The sequence below is a fragment of the Heterocephalus glaber genome, unplaced genomic scaffold (assembly GCF_053883595.1).
Source record: "Heterocephalus glaber isolate CG9 unplaced genomic scaffold, H.glaber_assembly_v1.0 deba00001472, whole genome shotgun sequence".
NCBI lineage: Eukaryota > Metazoa > Chordata > Mammalia > Rodentia > Bathyergidae > Heterocephalus > Heterocephalus glaber.
In genome coordinates this window covers 14,651,869-14,673,221 of record NW_028258315.1, presented here as the reverse complement: position 1 = coordinate 14,673,221, position 21,353 = coordinate 14,651,869, and the positions used below count along the sequence as shown (strand labels likewise).

General features: G+C 39.2%; 1 protein-coding gene and 1 pseudogene across 3 annotated transcripts in view; both read left to right on the top strand.

The window, feature by feature from the left end:
* The window catches only part of Dtnbp1 (dystrobrevin binding protein 1), a 110,274-nt gene that overhangs the window by 46,120 nt on the left and 42,801 nt on the right, over positions 1-21,353 (top strand). For all 3 annotated transcript variants that reach the window (XM_021260622.2, XM_004847656.4, XM_004847653.4), the window contains exon 7: positions 955-977. In XM_021260622.2, coding sequence (XP_021116281.1) covers positions 955-977 — 23 coding nt within the window. The remainder of the gene's footprint in view (positions 1-954; positions 978-21,353) is intronic.
* LOC147826205 (U2 spliceosomal RNA) lies at positions 1,428-1,571 on the top strand (annotated as a pseudogene).

The window sequence follows — 21,353 nt, the reverse complement described above, 5'->3', positions numbered from 1 at the left end:
TGATTTAAGAACTTTTGTCTTAGCTTATTGCAAGAACATTATATCTTCTTGCCCTTTCAGTAGGCATCATGCCAGTCCAACTACCAGCTGTGAATTGTAGTGAACTGTTTTGGAACATAAGGGATACTGTAGTTAGGAATGTAGAATATGGGTTTGAGAATTTCAAACAACTCTGGATTTTTAGTAAAACCTAGAGTGCAGGTAAAAGATAAATGTCTTATACTTTGAGTGGGACAACAATCCTTTAGTAAAGAAACTTACCTCCTCAAAACTACATTTTATAATACTGATCTAAGAAAAAAATATATAATAATTACAGAATGATGAGAGAAAACCTGAAAACAACTTGCCTTGCTTCTTTGTCACAAAATGTTTATTTTATGATTGATCATCTGTTTTCCTCTGCTGTACATTTTCCCAGGAAACTTTGTGTGTCAGCACCCTTAATTGACCTTGCCAAAATAAACAAGATTCCTGGAGGCAAGGTCCTTTTGTGGCAGGCTGAGTTGTGGATCTCAATTCTTTGATACATGCTTTTCCCTTTTATTCTTTGCTATTGAAAGAGGAAATAACTGCATGAGTTCTGGATCATTTTAATTAAAATCTTAAAATCTATTAGCACTTATCAGTAGAGGGAAAATTGTATTAAGTGTTTTTATAAAATTATATGACATGATTCATTCCTGGCATTAAAATGTTTTCTGTTTTCTTATAAAGTTTTAATTCAAATTTTGGTAGAACTTTTGAGTCATTTATAGGTAATAACAAATGAGAATAATTGTCTTAGACCAATTGTATTGGTAATTTCAACAAAACATAATTGATATGTGAGTATTCAGAACTACCACTCTGGGCATTTAAAAGTACATAAATTTTATTATAACCTAGTAGCGGCTTCCACTGGGAATACATTATTTTAAATTTGCATTTTCTTTTTTTTTTTTCCCACTACAGGAAGGAGCTTGAAGCCTTCAAAGGTAATTTTGTGTTTAAATTTTCACTTTAAAGTAGTTGAGAGTTAATTGACGTCAGATGTTCTCTTTTGATGGTGATGAAAAGAAAAATCATTCCTTTTCTTTAAATCAAACAGTTTACATCAAAAAGTAGACTTTTGTTTAATACTGTTTTTATAGGTTTTACTTAACATGAGTGTTTTTGATACTCTCTTTTAACTGACACACACACTAAGTGAAGAGTTTTTTGCTAATGACCATCGTTAAGTAGTGTATTAGGAAAACATGCTAACTTTGAGGTTGTTGAGAATCAGTTGGGAAAGATTACATTTTCTGTTGTGCAGAGTCTGGGTCAGCTGGGGAGGGGCTGGTGGTAAAGATCAGTGTGTGCCCTGCAGTAGATCCCAAAGGCCTGATGCCTCCTGTGCTGGATCCTCCTGTGACACTATTTTGTGACTTTAGTTTGTGTGTGTCATCGCTTCTCAGCCTTTTGGCTAAGATCAAGTGTAGTTTTGGGGTTTTGTTTGTTTGATTTTTGGTGTTTTGAGACAGGGTCTTGCTATATAGTCCAGGTTGGCCTTGAACTCACTATGTGGCCCAGGCTGGCCTTGAATGCACAGTGATCCTCCTGCCTCAGACTCTTGAGTTCTGGGATCGCAGCCATGCACCAACACACCCAGCCTGTCTTGTGACTTTGATAAGTCTTTCACCTTTTCAGGCTCATTTTCTCCATCTGAAACATTGGAGAATCTAATTAAATATATTCTGAAATTAGAATGTATTTTAATTTTAGGTAGCCACTGAAGAATAATTCTTGGTCATGGTGATCCTTATTGGTCTTGGAGAAACACTAGTGAAAAGTAGAAAAACCACAAACTTTCCAACAGTTTGAGACTCCTCCAGTTTGGTGTTTTTTAATTATTCATTAGCAATTAAGTAGTAGAAAGCATTGTTCTCAGATTTGTTGTAGCAACCACGAAGACTTTAGTTATTAAGTCACTTCTGATTTGTTTCATGCTTATTATATTTCACGTAAACTAACATTGGCCTTTAGAGTTACTGAATGATTAAAGATTTTCCAGTATGTCTTTTTATCTTAGTTATGTATTGCCAGGACAAAATACCCAACATCTAAAGTTAAAGAAGGAAAGGTTTATTTAGCTCACAGTTTGTAGAGGTTTCAGTCCATAGTCAGCTGACTCTAAGCCAGGGTGGCATGGCAGACAGTCCTCACAGAGGAGAAACAGTTCATAATGGGCAGAAGGTAGCAATGCAAGCAAGCGAGCAAGGAATGACCACAGCTCTTTCTATCCCTTATATCTTATCCAGGCTACTTAGGGGAGGTAGCACTCACACCCTTAATCCTAGTGTCCTTGATTCTAGCATTGCACCATGAATCAGTTCCAGCATCACACAGTCTACATACAGCCATACCTATGACCACATGAGGCTTTAGGGAGACATCTAGACACAAGCCATAACACATTTCTAGTTGAATTGTCCATGTGCCTGATCTGTTTGGATGTTTTAGAAAAAAATGATTTTTAAAAAGATATAAAGGGTTAGTCCTATGATGGCTATAAATGAACAGACTTGTTTTGGCTCTAGACTTCAGTTTGACTCACTGCAGCCCTAGTAAATGATTAAGCTCAAGACTATTTTGCTGAGGATTATGTTAATGACCATATGATATAATGTATTATCATGACTATCAGTGTTCTTATTCAGTTTGTGAATCACTATTCATGGACATTATTTTTCATCAGTGATTTAGAATAAGATTTGAAATCCTCATAAAATGCACTTTTTCTTCTTGTTCTTTCTTTTGGTTGACTAGTGTCTTACATTAAGAGACAGAAAAAGTCAAGTTAATATTAAAAGACAGGCAGGGGCACACATTATGTAAAATGTCAGCTCTACTTGCATCTCAGTGCTGGGGAATTCTTTTTTAGTATGATGATTCACAAAAGAGAGCAGCAGTTTGCCAAAGGTTAGATAATGTTGCATATTACTTGATAGAATAATTCAATTTAGGCTGAAATATCTTGTTTATATACACATCCCTAATTATGTACAACATTTAACAGCACATCAGATCCACCCCTAGGCCAATTTAAGCTCTTGGATTTCAGCAAAACCTAAATTGAATCACCAGGCATGGTGGCATGTGCCTGTAATCTCAGCACTCTAGGGGCTGAAGCAGGAGGACTGCCACGAGTTCAAGGCCACCCTGGGCTACATAGTGAGTTCAAGGCCAGCCTGAGAAAAAAAAAATCACCCTAAATTGAGTATTGCATCATATCAGATTTTGGTATCAGTGTTTATTAAAAGTTGTTTCTTCCTAACTCTTGGTGCAGGCATGTGCCTTAATCCCAGCTAGTTGGGAGCTGAGGTAGGAGGATCACTTGAGCCCAGTTCTGTGCCAGCCTAGGCAATGTGACAAGACTCTGTCTCAAAAAAAAGAAAAAAGTTTGCTCTCAAGCGTTTTGCTAGTATTTCAAAGCATAAGTAGCCCTATAACAACAAAATCATAAGTTTAATTGCTCTTACAAAGTATTAATGGAGAAAAATTTGGAAATTCATTCAAACCTACTATAACAATTTTTGTTTTTACTATTGCAGTACTGGGGATTGAAATCAAAGTCTTCACAATGAACATATCCTCAGTTCCTTTTCTATTTTTGAGACACAGGTATTGATTGATTGAGAGAGAGACAGGGTTTCAGGCTGGCTTTGAACTCACTGTAGAGCCCAGGCTGGACTTGATCTCCCGGTGATCCTCCTGCTTCAGCCTCTGGGAAGCCAACTCTTCTGGGAGAAGTTGATGGGCAGGGAAGATTCCTCTTTGGGCATCCACATAAGGAAAGATAGCCTGAATTTTCAGGGCTGGGATGACAGGTAGGAATCATACCTGATGTGCTTTGGTTAACCCCAGGTTGAAGTGAGGAGAGTGTGCATGATGGCCGAGCAGGCGTGGTACTCCTGGATGCCATCAGAGCATGAGTGACGTGATTGGCCATCACACTCAGATTGACTGGACCAGCGAAATAAAGGGGGGACTTTCGGTGGTCAAAATGGATCTTGTAGTCTAAGAGCGAATTTCACTTTGAGATCTTGTAAGTGAAGTCGTTCCCATGTATGATGAGAGCTACACATGAGTGAAAATAAAAGTCATTCAATTAAAGAGGTTGTCTGAGTCTGAGAGTGGGGAGGAGACTGCTGCTAGGAGTCTCACTTGCTTGTATTACATCTCACGTGTGGATGATGTGTGTTTCTGGCTTGGCGAGCCCTTAGCATGTCGCAAATAAAGTTGATGATAATGGTCGTTAAACTTGGGTAGATTTTGTTGGTTCAGTTCAGGGATTAGCTTAAGATGTAAGGCAAAACTAGGTAGTCTCCATACGGTAATATTTAAGTGGTAAGAGACTCTGGTTGGATGTCCTGTCATCTGCCCCCAGGAGCTCAAGGACTGGCAGTGCTTGTAAGACAAAAAGGGAAATATTCTATTTTAATATAACCGAGGGCTGATAGAAATAAGCACCGTAAAGTGAGAGTAATCAACTGGAGAGAGGCGGAGACACCTGACCTGAATGACGAACACTCGGGCTGAAAAGGGTGAGAGCATTACAGAAAGAGGGAGGGGCAATTGGAAAAATGCTGAGATGTTTATTTTATTTCAGATTTTTAAGTCAAAATTTTATTTCCTGTTCACCAAAGGAGCTACAGATAATTTGTCATAGTTGAAGCATTTGGCATGTGGGGTGAGGTGATGAGGGATGAAGCTGGACACGTAGGCAGGGAACAGCCTTGTGTGTCATGCTAGGGAGTTTGGGCCTTTCCCTCTGTGGGCTCCACAGAGGGTGTGGTATGCAAGGCAGTAGGAGTGCAGAAGAAAAAAAACGAGAACTCTTCTCTCTCTCTGCCTCCCTCCCTCTCTCCCTCTGTCCCTCCCTCTTTCCCTCTGTCCCTCCCTCTTTCCCTCCCTCCCTTCCCCCTCCCCCTCTCTTTCTATTTCACACTTTTAAAAGTCAATTTTGTGTATACGTGTGTATAATAAGTACAGGAATTCATTTATATGATGTGTGAATATACATATTTAGAGATACACGTTAAAAATCTGTGTTCGTCACATGATCAAAAGAGTTTAGAGGTTTGCTCTTGCCACTGAGAGAGACAGGGTAGAGAGTGGGAGAGCCCAGAGGGTCTCAGTAGGGTAGCAGGATCAAACTTATTTCTTCAGGTGAGTTTTCTGGGACTGTGCAGAGACACATGGAAGAAGAGCAGCTCCAGGACCAGAGAGATCAGTTCAGCCTGATGTGACAGCGCATGCCTGTAATCCCAGCTAGTAGGGAGGCATGAGGATTGCTTGAGCCCAACCAGCCTGGGGAACATAGCACGACCCATCTCAAAAAACACAAAACAAAAAACAGATTAGTTGGAAAGCTATTAAAAAGATTTTAAAGCAGTGGTGGAATGGGGAGAAAGAGATTCAAGAAATTGAGTAGATAGAATAAAAAGAAAGTTGGTGGACTATTCTTTTTCTTGTTGTTAAATTAATTTTCCATTGCATAAATATGCCACATTTTCTTCATTCAGCATCTGATGGACATTTGGACTATTTCCAGGGTTGGCAGTTGTGAATAATGCTCTCTAAGCTTTTTTGTGCAAGGTTGTGTGTGGACCTGTTTTCATTTCTCTTGAGTATATTGCTAAGACTACAATTTCTGGATTATATGATTGTTTAACCTAAGAAATGACTAAGCTCTTTCCCAGGTGGCTGTACCATTTTTGTTGTCCATCAGCGGTATATGAAGGTTGTAATTTCTCCTCATTCATGGCAACAGTTATTATTGTCTGCACGTACATTTTGGTCTGTGTTCTACTTTGAGTGAATTTTTGTGTTTGTGTGAAATAAGACTCCCTTCATTTTTTTTTTTTTTTTTACATATTGATACCCAGTTGTCTCAGAACCATTTTAAAAGACTCATCTTTTCCAAAATTGTTTTGGCATCTTTATAGGAAGCCAGTGACCATAAATATGAACTTTGCAGGGGACTCTTGATTTTGTTACTGCCAATATCACACTGGCTTGATTACTGTAGCTTTTTAGTAAGTTTTGAAATTGCAAAGTCTACACTGTGTTTTTTTCTCCACAATCAATTCTAGTATTGTAGGTCCTTTGCATTTCCATGTAAATTTTGGGATTGCTTTGATAATTTCTATTTACAAACAATAAAAGCCCACTGTGACTTTTGACAAGGATTATGTTACAACTATAAATCGATTTGGGGGAAATTACCACCTTTTCTATATTGACTGTTCCAACCCATGAATGTAGAATGTGTCCCTATTTATTTAGATCTTCTTCCATTTTTCTCAGAAGTAAAGACAGTTAAGACAATGTGGTGTGCCAGGAAGCAAGTATCATTATTGCAGAGAGGACAAAGTGAAATACAGTCCAGGGTCATTGTACTTGGCAGTTAAGCACTCATTGGTGCTCTTCATAGGGACAGTTTCAGCAGCAAAGTGTGTAAACGTGGGACTAGGGGTGGAAGCCAGATGGCAAAAGATCCAAAAAGTGGTGTGTTTTGCCCCTTTGCCATTGTGACTCTGGTGCATGGCACATGGATACTTAATAAATATTCGAATGAATAAGGAAGTAAAGACAATGATTTCAAAAGGTAAGGCGCAAAAGAAAGCAGAGAAAAGAGGTGGAGAAGCTTCGGGGGTTTTTTTGGTGGGGGGAAACGAATGTATTTGAAAGGGAAGGAGGGAAAGGTGGACTACAGAGAGGAAGGGGATATTGTGGGGGCTGTGATTGAGCTGTGAAGCAGAGGGAGTGGGATTTAGTGCATCCTGTCTTGTAACAGGAAGACTGTTGACAGCTGTTTGTCACTATTGGAATTGTGATGATTTAAAATACTTATATAGCACATTCTGAGCCACTGGTTAGTGTTGCTGAATTTGAAGGAGCCTTTAGACTAAAGCTATGTTTAAAATAGGTGGGGGAAGTTCAAAGGTGCCTTACGTATATAAAATGAATCACATCCTTAAATTTTATATTACTGTTTTTACGAACCAAGATTTCTTCTGCCTTTCAGCATGTCTCTGATGCATTTCTGTGCCTAGATGACAGCTGCACAAGGATTTAGTACGTTTCTCAGCCTCACCCCCCATTTTGAGCAGTATTTGGTATAGTCCCAGATTGGTGCATACATCTTGGTACACCAGAGCCCCTGAGAGCTTGGATTTTTGTGTTAAAGAGGCAGTAGATTCTGATGGATGTCTGCGTAAGCCAGCAGCAGAGAACTATCAGGCTGAACACAGTTTCTTTGGAAAAAGACCCTGCTCCTGGCTCCAGCCTCACTGCCTTTGTTCTCCACCCCAGAAGGTGTTCGTGAGGGAGCTGCCTGGTAACTGGAGGTTTCCCTTCACCAGCTCTGCTCCTGTTTACTTGCTCACTTCTCACATCCATGTCATCTCCAGGACTCACCGAAAATAGTGAGAGGAATCCCTGTGGGTGGAACTTTATTTCATGTTTTCCTTAGCTGCTTTTCTTTAAAATTGTTATCTCCATGCTTTGGGTGCATTTCTATAATTTTGCCTGGTATTCGGATGATATATTATTAAAAAGAAGAAATTAAACTTCAGTGTGATTTGAACCCACAAGTAGTACATTTTAATGAGAGCATTACCAGTTTCTTTATATTGCGAATAAGTAAAAATTACTAAATTAATATCCATAGCAAGTAAAAAATGTTGCATGGAAATCTAGGACTTTTGCATTTATGGTATGTGTCTTCTTGTCCATCAGGGGAAATTAACCAAACAGACATTTTTATGAAGTAGCATTTATATTAAAAGATAAATATAAAATACCAGGAAAGTGCCAGGGATTGGAATAATGAGTCTGTTTCCTATGGTTCAGCTCCATAAAACCAAGTCAGCATCCCTTGCTGCTGGTATGTTCATTTTCCAAGAAGAGGTTAATATAGTTAAATATGTAAGCTATATCAGTCACAGTGGAAAGTTGAAATTCATTTCATATTATGATATGGACTCATGTAAAATGGCTGATTCTCAAATGGGGTTTTGAAAGTGTCACAATGCTTTGTACAAGTTAAAAAGTATACATTCTTTTCATACTTTTCCAGCACTTTGGTGCACTTTTTATCACCTGTTGGCCAGAGGACATGGCTTTAATGACATCTGTGTGTGGCATTTTCATATGTACATAATCAAAGATATTGAACTTATGCAATGTGCTGCAATTATATCTTAAAATTCATTGTGAATTTGTTTGTTGAATAATGTATTCTGTCCATGGAGGTGATTGAGAAATATTTTCTAGTAGTTAATGTATTTTTTAAACTTCTGATTAGGCCTTTAGGTGGCATATGTTGTGATGTGCTGTGTATCATGCCCTGTCAGGGAGAAGCCCACTAGTTTTCAGGTGGAAAAAATGAAAGATATACTGTTAACTCATGTCTTACTCTATCATGATTATTCTGTCCTTAAGATCACATCAGAGTTGAGTTAAAAGATAAGTTACTTCTTTTATTTTCTTCTCTCATGTCCATTTGTGTAGCCTCGCAAAGGTCTTTAAACTTAGACGTTTTACCACCAGTGCAAGAGATCAAACCTAGGACCTGTGCTATGCTAGGCACATATGTGCCCTACCGCTGAGCTGTATCCCTAGTCCCAGATTTAAGACATACTAACTGACATACTAACTGAAGTAAAACAGTAGCTCAAGAACTCAGTATGATATTGGAGCACTGATGGAATGAAATTCCGACTAGAGATAGACCATATTCTTGTTTTTATTTCTTAAGGGATCATGAAAAACTAGTAAGAATGGAGGCAGTGAGACTTTTGGTGCTTAATTTTAAAGTACTTACAGTGAATGTATGACAGATGATAGACTTTCCCTTTTGTCATTTTCTCTTTGTTGTTTCTTACTAAGAGTGAAGATTTTAGTATAGCCATAATTCTTATTAAATTTTAATATTTTAAGTGATTCACCTAAGAAATTGTTCCCTGAAAAATCTTGGTATGTTGGTGAATACTGGCAAGATTTTAAAGTGTCTTCTCATCATTTTTTTTTTTTCTTTCACATGTCAGTGTAGGGGTTAGGTTGTTTTTGGTGGTCCTAAGGATTGAATCCAGGGCCTTTCCATTGAGCTACATCCCCCAGCCCTTTCTTTTTTCTTTTTTTTTCAATTTTGAAACAGTCTTGCTGTGTCACTAAGTTGCCTAGAGTGGCCTTGAACTATTACAAGTGTATGGCAAGATGCCTGGCTTATTTTTTAAAAGCTGGTTTATATTTATGTAATGATATTTAAAGGAAGTTATTATCTATATCCTATAGTACAAAAATATTTAGACCCTTTTAATTTTGATTCTGAAACAGTTTTTAAACCTAGTTTATTCTTTATTCTAATACCCTGCCATAAGATGGGGTTTTGTCATATTGTGGCATGCCCAGGAACTCTCTAAGGTGATATTTTATACTGAAGAGGAATTGGCACTCTGACAGCTTGTTTAGGTATTAAGCTGCATTAAGCAACCCTGAGATTAGGGTTGTGATACTTAAATGTTACCTTACTGTGATTTCCTATAAAGATTATGTATCACTATTGTACGATCAATAATTATAGCAGTGGAGTATTTCAGGACTGCTTTTTGTTGTGTATCATTTATGTTTGATATGAAAAAATGCAGCAATTGTGTTTCATTACTTTTTTGCTGGAACATAGTATAAACTTGACAGCAAAAATTATACCCTTCACAGAATTAAATTCCAGTACTATAAAAGGGAGAATTCTGTGAAAAGTTTACCTGTCAGGCTCATAAAGAGGTTTTATCTGTTGAATTCATGTGGAGCATCATGATTTTCTTAGCTTTTTGGAGGTTTGTTCTGGAGAAGAACCTGTGGGATTGTAAACTAGAGGCCAGTAAGACCCTGTCTTAAAAAAAAAAAGTTAAAGGCAGTTGATAGAATTTGCACCTTCTCAGAAGACTGGTAGGTGTGATGGTTTTTATAGACTACCAAGGCAAGGGAGGAGCCAAGTGGCCAGTTGAGCTGAAAAGCCCTTGCCTCCTGCTCATCTGGCTTCCCCTGTAGAGGTGTGCTTGTGCTCTAAGTGTGTGATTTGTGGTTACTGTGGTCATATGTGAGGAATCGGCATCTACCCTTAGAGCAAATAACTAAAGAAACAGGGAAGGAATATTGAGCTATTCACTTTTCTGTTTTTCTTCAGGATTATTCATTTAGCAATACTAAATCAGGGTCTTGTGCTGGACAAATGCTGTACCACTGAGCCACTGCTCCAGCCCCAAGGATTTTGTTTGTATAAGACAAGAAAAATTATCATAAGATATTAATGTGCTATTCACTTTCGGTTCTCTAATTCCAGTTTTGAAAACTTATGAAATCATGTAATTGTAGGTAAGATCGAATTGAATGGTCAGAAACTTGAAACATGAAGATGGTTAATCAGTTCTAGTTAGGTTTATTTTGAGTTGGAAAGTAAAAATGTTTGTAATTACAGTTATCAGAGTAATTTCAACAAAAAAGCCTACGTGGGCTGGGTATAGAGCAGTGACAGAGCACTGGCCCAGCATCCACGGGGCCCCTGGGATAGACCCAGCATCATCCAACAGACAGTGAAGTAACATTGGAATGTTTTCCATCAGCTTGCCCTCAGAATTTGTTCTTTCATTTAGTAAAATGAATATGGCACAGAATATTAGTCATACTGTTATATGAGTGTAATACAGCTATTTCTATTCAAATTATGATTAACTGGGGACTGGAGGTGTAGCTTAGTGGTACAGCATGTAGTGGTAGAACATGAGAAGCCTAGGTTCAATTCTCAGCCCCTGAAATAAAATTATAATAAATTAGAGAAAAGAAAAAAACTGAAGGAACTCTTGCTTATTAAGTCTTTAAAACGTGCTAGCTATGTGCTTTGTATATCATAGTACTTATTATCTCAGAATCACAACAAGCTTTTATGATGAGAAAATTGAGACTGGGGCATTAAAGGAGTCATCCAGCCAGTGAGCATTTGAGCAGAGATTTAGAACCCACAAACATCTGCCCCTAAAACCTGCATTTTTCTGATTTCATAAGTGATTCCTTGGCAGTGCTGAAAAATAAATAATCAGATTTAGGCAAATATTGTTCCACAGTGTTCAGTTTTTCCTTATGCATTTGCATTTATTTTTTTGTCTGTCTGTCTGTCTCTCCTCTCTCGCTCTCATTTTTTGAGACAAGGACTTGATACATAGTTCAGACTGGCCTTGAACTCACCATGTAGCCCAGGATGACCTCGAACTCATGGCCATCCTCCTGCCTCAGCCTCCCAAGTGCTGCAGTTACAGATGGGCATCACCATGCCTGCTTCTGCTTTTCTCTTGGTGTACCAGCTAAATTTATATCAATAGGCTTAATAGCCAAGTAGTTTATGAGGATTCCATCTTTTACTCTTTTAACTACTTACTGGTCTACCCATATAGCTCTCCTTTGGTTATACTTTGCTATATTAAAGACAGAAACAAAACCTCAGTGTTTCAAAGGAAAAAAAGGCAAGCTGACTTCTGCTGCAGAGCTTTGAAAGGGTTCCTCAGATTTGGGATGTGGGATGAGACTCAAACCAGGCTGGAAGACTGTGAAGGCCCCAGCTCCCCTGCCTCTGCTGTGTCCAAGTTTGACATGAAGTATTTGTTCCTAAAGTAGAGTCTTTAGTTTGGATAATGACTTCTGAGTAACATTTTTAAAAGACAGTGCCCTTTTTTCTACTTCTGGCATCATATCTTAGAAAAACTTTTAAAATCCTGTAATCCAACATTCTGTTCTGTGTAGATTCCATCTTCAAGAATTCTGGGTTGGTTGAGCAGTCTTCACTCTCCACAATGCTTCCTACCATCGGTCTCAGTGCCTCGACCTTTTCTCTCCGTCATCTCTGATTGGAGAGGTGTTCTTCCCCTGACTGCTCTCACCTGGGTCCTCTCTGGTTGTCTGACACCTTTTATAAAGATGGTGTTTGGAGCTGCATGGTCTTCCAGGAATGCTGTTACTAGTGTTGTGCTCACTTTGTCTGCTACTTAGCTCTTGTTTAACTGCAATGCCCAGACCTTTTTTTAGTATGAAAGTGCTCCTAATCTTGTTTTTCTAATGATTATAAAAGCAGTCCATCTCCATTGTAGACAATTAAGAAAATACTAAAAGCTTCAAAGAAAAAAAAAATGGAATCACTAGTCAGAAATAATCTCAGACATTTTGAAGTTTCTGTATATCCCTAACGCATATAAAGACATCCAAAGTTGAGATAGCATATAAACAATTTTGTTTGCTGTTTTTTCACGTTATAAAGTGATATCACCCCCTCATCATTCAGACCTTTTAAAAAAATACTGGTTTCCTATTGGAAATTTGGGTAGTTGCCATTTTATGCTAATTATAATTTATGCTTTAATAAGCCTCTCTGTGAATTTTAGGGCCTAAGAATGTTATATTTTGTACAGTTCTTGGTGTTTATTGACCATTAACTTTTTTTTTTTGGTACCAGGGATTGAACTCGGGACCTTACGCTTGCGAGGCAGGCAGCAGATCCACTGAGCTAAATCCCCAGACCTGACCATTAACTTTTTAGAAAAGTCATGCCAATTGCCAGTTCTGTTTGATCAGCAGTGAGCCGAGTTCAGGCCAGCAAACCCTGTTAGACGAACGAAGACTCATCAGAGAATGTCTTTGTCAGGGGCCGGGGACTTCACCAAAGTGGAGCCTGGAACTGACTCAAACGCCCAGATTTATTGAGGGGCAACAAAGGCATAGTTTGGAGGAGCATAGATGTTTGTTTTTTGGTAGCAAGGCCTGGTGACAGTTTGGCTGAATAATGGACTTCTATCTTATTGTCACCCAGAGAGCTTCCTTGTCTTCCTCCTAAGGTCCATCTCTGCTCGAGCTGACAGAACATCCCATTGTCACAGCTGTTTGGCCCCTGGTGTCAGCAGTCTTCCACTTCTCCCTCGGGTATCCCAAGGAGCCCCACAGCAGTGCATGTGTCTGGTTCATGTACCTTCTCCTGAGAATTTACTTCTTGTCTTTACTAAAATGGTGGCAAAAATATAATTATTGTCTGGGTTTGGTATTGAGGCAATAGGTGATCTCTTAGCCTCTAGTCATTGTGAACTCTTTGTTTATGCTTCTGGCCTCTTGAGTTGGGATTTTAAGGTGCTTACAGATGTGAGTGAGGTTCTTACATAGGAAGTGAGACTATCAAGTCATTGTCATATTTATTTCAGATGTTTTTCTTCAGAAAGTTATTTGCCATTTAATTGTTTGCTTTTTATTACACACAGAAGTTTAGTACTTTTGTAGTTGAGTATTTTTAATGATACTTTCCATTGCTTTTATGCACAGAAAGTTATTTCCTTATACTGAGATAAATGTTAGCTTACAGTTTCTTCCAGTTTTTATTCTAGTTTAAATTTCACTTGTTACTTTAATCTAGAATTTATTGTACAGCATGAAATGCTACTCAGCTTTTTGCCAGTTAGGGTGATTTTTCTGGCACTGTGGAATAATCCCATGTAGTTCTCTCATCATGGTGTTGACAAAAATTGATAAGTCAAATTTAATCCTGTTTGTGTAGTGTCTGCACCAGAGCATCTGAATTTAGCTAGGAAGAAACTCCACCTTGCTTAAGTAAGGTTTCACTTTCCTTGTCCTAGGTTCACTAGAGAGCCCTGGGCTCAGGCTTGCATTTCCTCTGCTGCTCTTTTCTCCAACTGCCAACATCTGCCTCCAGCTCCTCAGTCTTAAACTGATTTCCTGTGATTTCACTGAGCACTGAATGCTCCCTCCAGAAGTGGGGCTGCAGCCAGAAGGCTTACTTAAAAGAAAGGGCTGCCAAAAGGTTTTTCTGTACTGAGATCTTTAAAGATGTATCATTTGTTGGTTTGCCTTGAGCCAGACAGGTTTTTGAAAAGTGCTCTTCCCATTGACCTACAATAAAGTTCTAAGAGATATGGCAGCCTGAAAGCTATTTTGGCTGCAGGTCTCATGACCTTGGTTGGACCTTCTTCTTTTCCCAGGGGACACTTTTTAGCATGACACTTTCACTACTCTTTGGTTAGTTCCATTACCTGTGCCTTTGTGAAATGAAATGCCAAAGTACCAGTAATAACTGGAAATACTGCCGTTGAATTAAAGAGCAGCTGTGTAGTCTATCTTACAAGTGATTTTGGAGAAAAGTAGCAACATCTGAAGGGATGCACAACTTGATTTTCTTTTTCACTTGTTTCTCTGATATTCTTAAATTGCTTTTTGTCAACACCAACAATTACCTTCAGAGGATTTTGTATCATAGTATAAAAAATATTTTCTCAGACCTGTAGTAAGCAGTTTTATATTACTGAATACTTTTTTGTATTTGTTTTTAAAAATTTAGCACTGAGGGCTGGGGATTTAGCTCAGTGGTTCCGCCACCTGCCTCGCAAGTGCAAGGTCCCGGGTTTGATCCCCTGTACCAAAAAAACCAAAATCAAAACCAAAAAATTTAACACTGAGATAGCCCAAAGTTAAAAAAGAAAAGTTTTCATGGAAGTCACAAAAAGGTAGTTCTTTATATAGCTGATTTGGTTTGTGGAGAAAGTGAAAATGTTGCTGTTTTCTGGAATAAGACACTTGGGCTAGCTAGCGTGGCAATGTTATGTGCTTTGTATTCAGACAACATGGAGCAGAAGGAACGTTGTATTTATGTTTATAAAATAAATCCCTTTCAGTTCTCTATTCGGAAAAATTAGTGCCTGTAGCCCTGTGAAGGAAAACACTCATTTGGCAATCAAGATTCTCTCACTCTTATATTAAATATTAGGAAAGTGTGACACTCCATTTTGATTGAGGGACATGTTACCCCTGGCTAACAAACAGACATTTTTTTTCATGACTGAGTGACTCCAGAAGAGCTCTTCCTTTAGTGGCGGGGCCTCCTCCTACCCCTCAAGTGGTGTTTTGAGCATTTGCATGGAACAGCTTGTGAGGCCAGCACTCTGAGTGCTGGGGGAGGTTTATTTCCATGAGCATTGGAGAGCATGATTGTAGATTCACCTCCAGTAACTTCTCATGAAAACAGTGTGTTCATAGTGGACTGAATGAATGTATACAGGCATCCACAATTATATGCATGATACATTCTCGGTCTTTACTTTTAGATCTCAGAACTGAGAGAGAATAGAGGCGAAAGGAACTTGCTCGCTGCCCTCTGAAAGTTCAGTAATTGAGCCTGGTGAGATGAACTGACAGTAAACAGATTAACAGAGAAAAAGGCACTCACATTTATCACGTGCACAGGAATATCAGCAAAGTGAGTGGCCAGTAACCCCATGAAGTTTAGAAGCTCACATGCACTCTGCATGGGAGAGGGAAGTAAGACTGAAAGCACTCTTAGAGGGAGAGTAAGGATTTTTATGGGAATGAATGGGCCCAAAGAACAAGCAGTAGCCCAGGACAGAGTTTCCCTCTGCTCCTCCCTATGAATTTACCTTCCGCATTTGGCAAGACGACACACAGGAAGAGGACTCCTGGTAGCTGTACTCCTCTGGGAGGAAGTTCCCGTAGTCAGGAAAGGGAAGGTCAGAGAACAGCCTGTCTGTGCTTGATAGGAGAGTGGGGCCAGGAGAGTGTCCTAGAGCTGCTGCTTTGTTTCACAGTGCTCAGCACATCACCATGCCTTGGGGTATCATGCTCCCAGCCCCAGCAGCGGCAGCCTCAAGTGATGGAGCATCCTTCCCCAGGGGGCCTCCTTCCCCCAGACAGCTCCTTCATTAAGCACTCTTTGCTCTTGCCGTCTGCTCTCCCCACTAATGGGTAGGAAAGATGGTCAAGGAGGCGTCACTGTTGTTCACTCTGCAGCAGCCATGGTGCACTGTGGGCCCTCAGTCCGTGCCTGTGCCAGGAGGGAGGGTGCTATTGCTGCATCTTCTCCAAAAAGCTTTTTGTTCATCTTGATGCTTCTGGCTTTGTGAGTGTTTCTTTAGTTAAATACTTTTAACATTAGGAACAGAGACTGTCCTTTGTTTTTGCAAATAGTGCTGAGAATGTGTATTAGCTGCATACACAAGATGCTTATAGAATGACCACATTTTTAGGAATTTTCCAAGTCATTCTTTTTTTTTTTTTTGGTACTGGGGATCGAACTCCGGTCCTTGCACTTGCACAGCAGGCGGCAAACCCACTGAGCTAAATTACAGTCACTTACATGCACTTCATTAGAGTTGACATGCTCCAGAAAAGTTACTGATTTTGATGAATCATATTCTTAAGTTTAAATGACCTTTGCTTTAATTTTATCCAATATATACCATATATCAAATACTGTATTTCTGTATAGCAATCATGATGAAAAAGAACTATGTGTACTTTAGTTAATGTTGATCATTGTAATGTTCCTAATTTTATAGTGATGACTAGATTACAGAATATATCTGAAACAAAAACAATGTAGGTGTAAATAATAATTGTGGCCTTGTTTAGAGCTATACAAGGGTTAGTCCTTAAGCCACACATTTCAGGTTAACCCAAGTGTAAGTATGTGTATTAGCCAGAATAACAGGTGATTAGGGCCATGAAATCTAGAGCTGGGCTGGGAGTGTTGAAATCTCAGTGTTATCTTAGCTTCTTCAGCCTCCTTTCTGAAAAATGAAAGTGATAACAGCACCCGCATTTTTCAGTTACTATAAGGATTAGCTGACTGATAACACAGAAACTGCTTGCAAAAGTGCCTAGTATTTACACAGAAGTGCTGTACGTATGAGTTAGCTACTGTTACTGCAGAGAGAAGGCCGAAAGGTTACGGGATTTCTTTTCCCTTATTTGATTTCTTTGTCTCATAATTAAAAGATGAAGACCCAGGAACAGCAGAAAAGTCAAGTCTAAGCCTCCCCAGGTTACAAAGCTGAGTTTCCTGACCATGGTAGATATGGAGAGGCAGTTGGCTGTGACCATAGAGAGGAGGGCTGCAGCAGTTAGGCACATAGGCTGTGTCTGAGTGGATTCATCAGACAGCTATATGTTCGTGGGCAGGTAGCAGTCTTTGAGTCTGTATGCTCACCTGTGAAATGGGAGGAGCAGTACCTACTGTAGGGAAGGGCAGACTTTCCCTGTGAAGTTCTGATAATTGATTCTGCTGAAATGAACTGATAGTGGACAGATTATTGGGGTGAAAGAAAGGCACATAATTTATCGATATGCAAAGGAGGCACAAAATAGGAAACTCAACGAGCCAGGTGGTTGAGGCTTAAATACGCTTTTCTTAAGGAGAGGGAAGTAGAGGGATAGAAGCAATTTCAGAAGGGTTGTAAATGATTTTTTTTTTTTTAGGGGAAATAATTAAGCCCAAGAACAGACAAAGGCCTTGAACAAAGTTTATCTGGGCTCTGACTCTCAGCCTCCTCCTGTCATTTGCATTTACTCTTCCCTGTCAGTCCTTGTGAAAGGACACTTCTGGAAGAGGAATGACTGCCTCTGTGCTCCAGGAGGACTCAGTCTGTGGGCGATAGGGAAGGGAAAGCCCTTCCGGCCATGCTCTCAGCTGCAAGCCCAGGGCACAGATTTTGGGCATAGTTTTCTGAGTCCAAGCACTACCGTACAGAACTTTTGTGAGAATAAATAAATAATAAATGCCAGTCAGTGACACATATGGACTAAATTTTTAAGGTCTTCATAATTATGAATTCATGCTAATTATTAATAATTGTTTTGATGGGACACCTAACTCTCCATTTTTGATTAGCCATAGGCTATCTCTTGAATGAAAACAGTGTTAGGGCTCTGTAAATTAATTATTCACACATGAGTATTAATTGGCTGTTTTTTCATAAATAATTATACCTTCAGAATTCAAACTTGGTTTCAGAAGCAGTTTATTAAGATTAAAATGATTTTGGGAAAAATGTCATGAAATTACAGTATGAAAAATTTGCAAGTGTTTAGAGTTTTAGGACGAGCTACTACTTCTGAGATTTATTATCTTATTCCTCAAGTGTTTATTTTGTAGCTGCTGCATTTAGCTGCAGGATATAAAGAAAGATGCATAATAAGACCAAGCATCTACTCTCCAAGACGGATGTTTACAGTGTGTAGAGGGCAGGACGCAGTTGCAGCCACAGTGGACTGGGTCGGTGTGCGTTGCTTGCAGAGGTGGGAGGGCCTCAGAGTCACCAGCCTATGCAGATCTGCAGATCTGTCTTGAGAATGCACAGGTATCTGGAAAAAGATTCCACATGGCTGCTGAAGCCCCTGTTGAAGCCCTGCAGTGGTGGTTATGGTGAAACTAGGAGAGGGAGAACGAGGATCCGAAAGGAGGAGGGAGAGTTCTTCATGGATCAGTGATTTACAGTCTTCAGAGAGACTAGTGTGATGTTTAATGTGACAGGTAATATATCTTTTCAGTCTTTTAATTTAGATTGACAGTTCTTGGAATAAGTTTGAATTGTGACTAGCTGAAACTTTTCCTTGATCAAGTAGGCAGTTAAAACAACAATGCTTTATCTCCTGCTCCCCCAGCTTTATGGTAGAAGCTTTTAAATATGTACAAAAAGATAGAGTAAGAAGTATAGTGTACCCATGTACCACCACCCACACGTCCCACAGCCCACCCGTGCTGGCCAGCCAAGGCGCATCTGTTGTTCCCCGGCCTGTGCTCTCCTTCACTTTTTTTGGTGTTGGGGATCAAACCTACAGGCACTGTGCTGCTTAGCTAAGGCCCCAGCCCCCCACCCATCCCCTTTTATTTTGAGATAAGATCTTGCTAAATTGCCCAGATGGGATTTGAACTTGCAGTCCTCCTGCCTCAACCTCTCAAAGTGCCTGGGTTACAGGTGTGTGCCACTGTCCCCAGCCCTTGCTCGTTATTGTAAGGCAAATTCAGGGTCATAGCATTACCTCTGTAAATACCTTAATGTGTTCCTCTCTGGTGTGCCTGTAATCTGAGCACTCAGGAGGCTGAGGCAGCAGGATCTCCAGGAGTTCAACACCAGCCTGGACTACGTAGGGAGACCCTGTCTCAGAAGAAAAAAAGTATACCTCTAAAAAGTAAGACTGTTTTTAACATAACCACAGTGCCATTATTATTCCTAAAAATAATTATTGTAATTCCTTAATGCCATTAAAATAGGAAGATACTAATGTTAGGTTTGTTGGATTATTGATTGAAATAAACAGTAAGTCATATATTGTATTTTTGTAATCCTAACTTGTTTCTACCTAATTAAGAATGTGGTTTTGCATCATTCTTTATTTTTATATGTATTTTTCAAATATTTAACAAATTGCCTTAGTACCCATTCAGGTATGTATTACTATTTATTGTAAACTTTTATCCCTTTAGGAATCTATAAAAGGCTACATGATTGATTTATTTTTAAGCATTCAGAAAGAACAGAGCAATAACTTTAGAAAGAGTTTACTGTACAAACAGAATCTGTTGGAAGAGGAAATAATCTAATTCTTTATCTGTTAGTTAGTGCCATGTTTCAGACACCACAGTTTTTGGTGCTTTTGCCCAGAAAGGAAGAGGGGGGCAGGTGCAAAAATAGGGCATTGTTCTCACATCAGCTGACAAAATAACAGCACGTTTTCTGATTCTTCCTCTTTATTCTCCTTTTGTTCTCTTGGGCAGTAAGGTTAGACTAAGGAGCAGAACTATTTGTGATATGATTTTTCAGAAGTTAGGCTCTATATGTCGCATGGAAGTTCCAGTTATGTCCCGTCTGTTGTATCAGACTCCGACATATACAGTACCCTGTGAAGTGTAGCATAATCCAAGTTTGTCCTTGTATAACAGAAAAACATTAACAACTTCAAAGTACAAATACTCCAGTTGTATCTTAGATACCTCTTTCCACTCTAAAAATCATTTTGTTAGCCTCTAATTTTACAAATATGTGCAATTGATTTCTTAATATGTGTACATTTCAGTTTAATTTGTTTCTGCTAATACAGTTTTCTTCTTAACTGCAGTGGTACATTGAGTCTTCCTGTAGTTGAAGATAGAGTGGAAATAGAATATTTTAATAAATAAGCCTTTTCTAGCAAAGATACGTACTCTTATGACATTTGCAGAAGAGGATGAACAGCCTCAAATGAGTTTACATTTAAATTGGAGGAAAAATTAGACGCTTTTTTAATATGACTAGTTCGGAAAGTTTTACAGTTAAATAGCTGCATTTCTGCAGCATTGTCGCATTAAATCTGAAACTGCCTTTTTTCTTTTTTTTTTTTTTTTTTTTTTGGTACTGGGGATTGAACTCGGGTCCTTGCACTTGCGCAGCAGGCGGTGAAACCCCTGACCTAAATCCCCGGCCCTGCCTTTTTTCTTGTACATCTCTTTTCTAGTTAGGGCATCAAACTATTTCAGAACTCTCATAATATTAACAATGTCTGAAGTGATTTAAGGGGCTGGGGATTTATCTCAGTGGTTCCACTGCCTGCCTGGCAAGCTCAAGGTCCCGAGTTCGACCCCCGATACCAAAAAAAAAAAAATGAAGTGGTTTAAGAGAAAGGGATGTTTTCATTAATAGTCTACTCAAGTAAATAATACATCAGATAAAAACAGCCCAAAGAAAGCATTTTATACATTATAGTATATTACTGGTTTTTGCAGAAAAGTGACTTAAACCCTAAATCTTTAAGTCTCTATTTGAAAATATAAAGTCTGTTCGCATCGAAGTGCCTTTTGGTAGAATGTTTGGGGGAGTGGTATCTTGGAGGGGTGTGTCTGTCAGTTTTGATTCCAGTTCATTTCTAAAGATCAATATCAGTAAATCATGACTGATTTAACTAACCTCTAGGCCAGAGTAGATCACAATGCTAGAATATGTTTGGACAAAAAAATATAAGGCTAAAAGAAAATTTCTACCTCCGAAAGTTTTGACAGTTTGGGTCTCTAAAGAAATTGACAGTAGAATGACTAACAGGAGAAAAAGCATAGAAATTTTGATAACAGGGAAACACTGGAAGGTTACCAAAAGTATGTGATTCAGCACAGAGCCAGGTGGTTGAAGCTTACACACCCTGCTCCTAAGGGAAAGGAAAAGGAAGAGATCGCAGGAAATTTGAGAGGAGTCAAAAATCACTCTTGAGGTGGTTTATGGGTTGGAAGTAGGTGGTGGCCTGGAGCAGAGTAGCTCTGGGTTTTGGAGGAGGTGGCAGCAGGCTCTGGGAAGGTGAGAGCTGGAACCCTGCCTTGGGATTTGCAGTCAGTGGCTCGGGTAACGGCCTGGGAGAGTAGATGGAGCCTGAGAGCTTTCGTTTCTCCTCTGAGGATTCATCTGCCTTGGTTAGAGAGGCAGCTGTACTCATTCTGGAGGGATTCTGGTTCAGTTAAGGGG